The sequence below is a fragment of the Otolemur garnettii genome, unplaced genomic scaffold (genome assembly GCF_000181295.1).
Source record: "Otolemur garnettii isolate 467f Iridium unplaced genomic scaffold, OtoGar3 scaffold00128, whole genome shotgun sequence".
In the NCBI taxonomy this organism is placed as follows: Eukaryota; Metazoa; Chordata; class Mammalia; order Primates; family Galagidae; genus Otolemur; species Otolemur garnettii.
Window position 1 is genome coordinate 2,065,253 of NW_003852523.1, and position 4,382 is coordinate 2,069,634.

Here is a 4,382-nt window from a genome sequence, read left to right on the forward strand (position 1 = left end):
GGGCAGGGGCAGAGAAATGAAGCCCTTGGGGATGCAGGGATGCCGAGAGGCCCTGGAGGCTGAGGGTGTGCCCTCCCGCAGCACCATCTGAGGAGGGTGCAGGAGGTGGGGGTGGGGGTGGTATTGGCAGGTAGGAGCAGCCAGAAGCCACCTAGGCTTCCTGGGCTGCATGGGCCCGGTGCAGGTGGTGGCAGAGCACGGTGTGTTCTGGTTTACAGCCTGATGCTTGGCAGCCCTGGCACCAGCGAGGGGAAAGCAGGGAGCTGGTTCTGCCAGAGGAGAGTGCAGGGCAGAGGAGTTGGGCCCAGGGAGTGCTGGACATGAGAGTTATTGGAGTGAGGGGCGCATGGCACAGACGGGAATGGGGGGCCAGCTGGGAGAAAGCAAAGATGGGTGGCAAGGAGGCCAGTTGTCTTAGGAGGGTGGAACCAGCCAGCTGGCGGCAGAGGAGACCTGGGTGGCAGGTCCGGAGATGGAGCGGAGCAGTGACAATGTGTGTGCGTGTTCAGGCCCCTGACGTGGTAAATGGCCTGAGGGCTGGCTGCTGGTGACGAATGACTTTGGGACATACCAGCATCACCGGCAGGCAGAAGGAGTGATCATTTGAAGACACCTGTGTCAATAACTACTGTGCTTAGTGTATCTTTCCCGGGCTTGGGACTGACCCCACCTCGTGTGTTTCACACAGTCATGGAGGTGGCGTCTGGCGAGTACGGAGACCAGAACGGCCGCCTGGTGAGAGCGGTCCGGGAGGGCATGTGCGACGCTGACTACAAGCGAGAGCTCGGGGGCGATGCTGAGGTGAACCCTTTCCTTTGGCACCGGCCCTCTGAAGAGGTAACGCAGGCAAAGCGGTTGAAGGGGTTGAGAAAGGTAATGCCCGTCCCAGGCCCGGGCGCACGCTCCCCCCTGCTCCGTGCAGACCCTGTCTTAGCCAGGAGGAGATGGGTCCCGGGACTGGGCCTCACCTCTCTCCCTTCTTGGGTGTGGCAGGACTCCGCCTCCGTGGAGGGCTGTCACAGCTTCTCAGCCAGCTGCCTGACCCAGTTCTGCATCCTCTTCAGAAGGACCTTCCTCAGCATCATGCGGGACTCGGTAAGGCTGTCCCCAGTGTCCCTCAGGGCAGAGGAGGCCACCTTCTGACTTACTGTCCTGTAGTTTTCCCTTCACTCACAGTAGTCACCATTTCCCACCAAGCTGCAGTGACAAATGGTCCCAGTGCTCGTGCCTGCAGTGTGCAGGCTGTTCTTGCTTGTGCCGTGTGTCAGTGGCTGTCGGTTGTGTTGGGTTTCTGCACCTGCCGTCTTTACCTCCTGGGACCCAGAATGAAGGAGGTGGTCTGACCTGACATTCCTTTAAGACCAAGGCAAAGGGAAAGTGTGAGAGAGAAACCAAACGGCAGCCCTTAAAACTGCTGCTGACCAGTGGCAGATCGTCACTGGTGCTCACCTTCCATTGCCCAGACCTGAGGGTGGGCGCAGGGCATCTTCCTCCTTCAGGACCACGCTGCAGGTCGTGAGGAGGGGGCTGAACCATTCCTGTAGGGAAGGAGGTGGTGAACACGGGGCCCTGCCTAGGAGAGGCTGCATGCCCGCATGGCAGATGGAGGGGCAGGTAGCAGCCCACGCCAGGGCCTGTCTGTGTGGGCTTTGAGGTGGCCACGTCCCCTCACCGTTGTCTGTACTTTCCTCTCTTCTGAAGGGACACTTCCCTCCTTTGCTTCCCATTTTTGAAAAGGATTTAATAAAGGATAGTATAGTTGTCCCTTAGCGTCCAGGGGAGATTTGTGACAGGACAAAGTGAGGACACCACAACCCGGCACACTAACAGCTGGCCCTCCTTACGCGTGGGGCCACATCCCTCGAATACTGTATTTTAGACCCACGTTTGGTTGTGGATGTGGAATCCACCAACACCGAGGGTGACTGTGTTGATTGAAAATAATTGTATGTAAGAGGCCCAGTGTAATTCACCCCCGTGATGGTCAAGGCTCAGCTGTAATTACTTCTGTTATAATAACAGCAGAAGCCTGCCCTGTGTGTGAGCCTGTGTGACAGCATGTGTGTGAGCATGCATGTGGGCAGACAGGTATGTGAGGGCATGAGGGCATGAGTGTGTGTGAGGCCATTCACGTGTGAGGGCGTGTACATGTGTGAGCATGTGTGTGAAGCCATTCATGTGTGAGGGTGTGCACGTGTGTGGGTGTGTGAGGCCCTTCATGTGTGTGGGTGTGTGTGTGAGGCCCCTCACGTGTGTGAGCGTGTGTGTGAGGCTGTTCACGTGTGAGGGAGTGCACATGTATGAGCATGGTATGTGAGCGTGTGGGGGGAGCGTGCACGTGTGTAGCATGTATGACTGTGCACATGTGTATGAATGTGAGTATGAGTTATTTCAGAGTTTGAGCTTGTTTTTCTGGAGGATCAGTGGGGTGCAGCCTGAGACGTGCTACAAACCTGGGTGTGAGGCTGCTGAGGGCCTCGGCCTCGGCCTGGCTGCCCCGTGTGAGACCCCCGTCTGCCCCAGGTTCTGACGCACCTGCGTATCACTTCGCACATCGGCATCGGCCTCCTCATCGGCCTGCTTTACCTGGGCATCGGGAATGAAGCCAAGAAGGTTTTGAGCAACTCGGGCTTCCTCTTCTTCTCCATGCTGTTCCTCATGTTCGCAGCCCTCATGCCCACCGTCCTGACGTGTGAGTGACCGCGCGGACCTCCCTGCCTTCTTCTGAGTCCTACCAAAGAGGGGTGCCTGAGGCCATGCCCTGACCTACCAAAGGGGGGCCTGAGGCCATGCCCTGACCTACCAAAGGGGGGCCTGAGGCCATGCCCTGACCCACCAAAGAGGGGTGCCTGAGGCCATGCCCTGACCCACCAAAGGGGGGCCTGAGGCCATGCCCTGACCTACCAAAGGGGGGCCTGAGGCCATGCCCTGACCTACCAAAGGGGGGCCTGAGGCCGTGCCCTGACCCACAGGTGCATTTTCTGAACTCACAGTGTGTTTGATTTTTAAAGTGCCATCTTCCATGTTGGAAGACGCAGGCTTATTGTATTTTTGTTAGACAAAATGTAATGTTTCAGCCAAAAGAATGACTCACTAGTGGAGGATTTGTAAGTGTGGTGGAAGCCTGATCAGAGGGATATTCCTCATAAGCTTACTACTCAGGGCCCCCATTCTGCTACTTCAGCATGGCCTGGTCTGGTTGTTGAGGTGGCCCCGGTGCAGCCAGGAGTAGGCAAGCTCTCCCACACGGGCCCGCGAAGTTCTGGTTTGTTCCCAAGTAGGCCATTCTTGGGCACTCTGGGCTGGCCACAGACAAACCTCTTGCTTTGTCAAAACTTCAGCACAAGCCCTGCTCTCCTCCAAGCCCCCTCCCTGCATTGCCCTCAATTTCTGAGCCCAGCTCACAGGCAGGAGTGACTTTGAGAAAAGCAGCCTGGGTAGGAGCAAGGCCAGCAAGGAACACCTGCCTTAGTCACGGGGTGACGCTCGGCGTCCCTGGGTGCCCCCCATTCTGCACATGGTGGCCCTCAGCGTCAGAGCGGGAGACAGTTTTCTCAGCCAGTGAGACGCTGTGTCATTTGTTCAGCTTCTTGGTGTTTGGGTACTGAGAGGCCCACACTGTGGCACAGGCCAGCACTGGGTCGCCTATACCCCCGTCAGCACATCTGGCCTGCACCTGACCCTGTGTTCCTTTCCTGTCCCCTAGTCCCCCTGGAGATGGGGGTGTTTCTCCGGGAGCACTTGAATTACTGGTACAGCCTGAAGGCCTACTACCTGGCCAAGACCATGGCCGACGTGCCCTTCCAGGTACGCAGTGAGGGCCTCGTTTGCAGGGGCTGGGGTTCCCCTTTACACCCTTTATGTTGCGGGGGCACCGATGTCCATGAGGGCCTGCCAAGGAGTGAGGGGCAGTGAGTCCTGAGGGGAGTCCTGGCCGGAGCCGGGCTCCCGTGACGCCTGGTGACGCCCCTGCAGATCATGTTCCCTGTGGCCTACTGCAGCATCGTGTACTGGATGACGGCCCAGCCCTCCGACGCCGTGCGCTTTGTCCTGTTCGCAGCCCTGGGCACCATGACCTCCCTGGTGGCCCAGTCGCTAGGCCTGCTGATCGGAGCTGCCTCCACGTCCCTGCAGGTACGCGCCACGGCCTCCCCAGACACCTGGGCCTCAGAGGGGACTCATCTGACCAGAGCATAGGCTGTGACACCCACCACAGGCCAGGCCAGCATGCTACACACACAGCACAGGCACAGACCACATATGCCACACACAGACCACACGGGGACACACACAGGGACACGCCACATGCAGACCACGGGGACACACACAGGGACACACCACACACAGACCACAGAGGGACACACACAGGGACACACCACACA

General features: G+C 58.5%; 1 protein-coding gene across 2 annotated transcripts in view; it reads left to right on the plus strand.

Annotated features, from left to right (window-relative positions):
- Positions 1-4,382, plus strand: part of ABCG1 (ATP binding cassette subfamily G member 1) — a 61,326-nt gene that overhangs the window by 53,448 nt on the left and 3,496 nt on the right. Inside the window, exons 9-13 of one of the 2 annotated variants that reach the window (XM_003798068.3) lie at positions 689-873; positions 994-1,095; positions 2,524-2,692; positions 3,707-3,807; positions 3,976-4,134. In XM_003798068.3, the coding sequence (XP_003798116.1) occupies positions 689-873; positions 994-1,095; positions 2,524-2,692; positions 3,707-3,807; positions 3,976-4,134 (716 nt within the window). The remainder of the gene's footprint in view (positions 1-688; positions 874-993; positions 1,096-2,523; positions 2,693-3,706; positions 3,808-3,975; positions 4,135-4,382) is intronic. The other variant, XM_003798067.3, reaches the window with a different exon arrangement.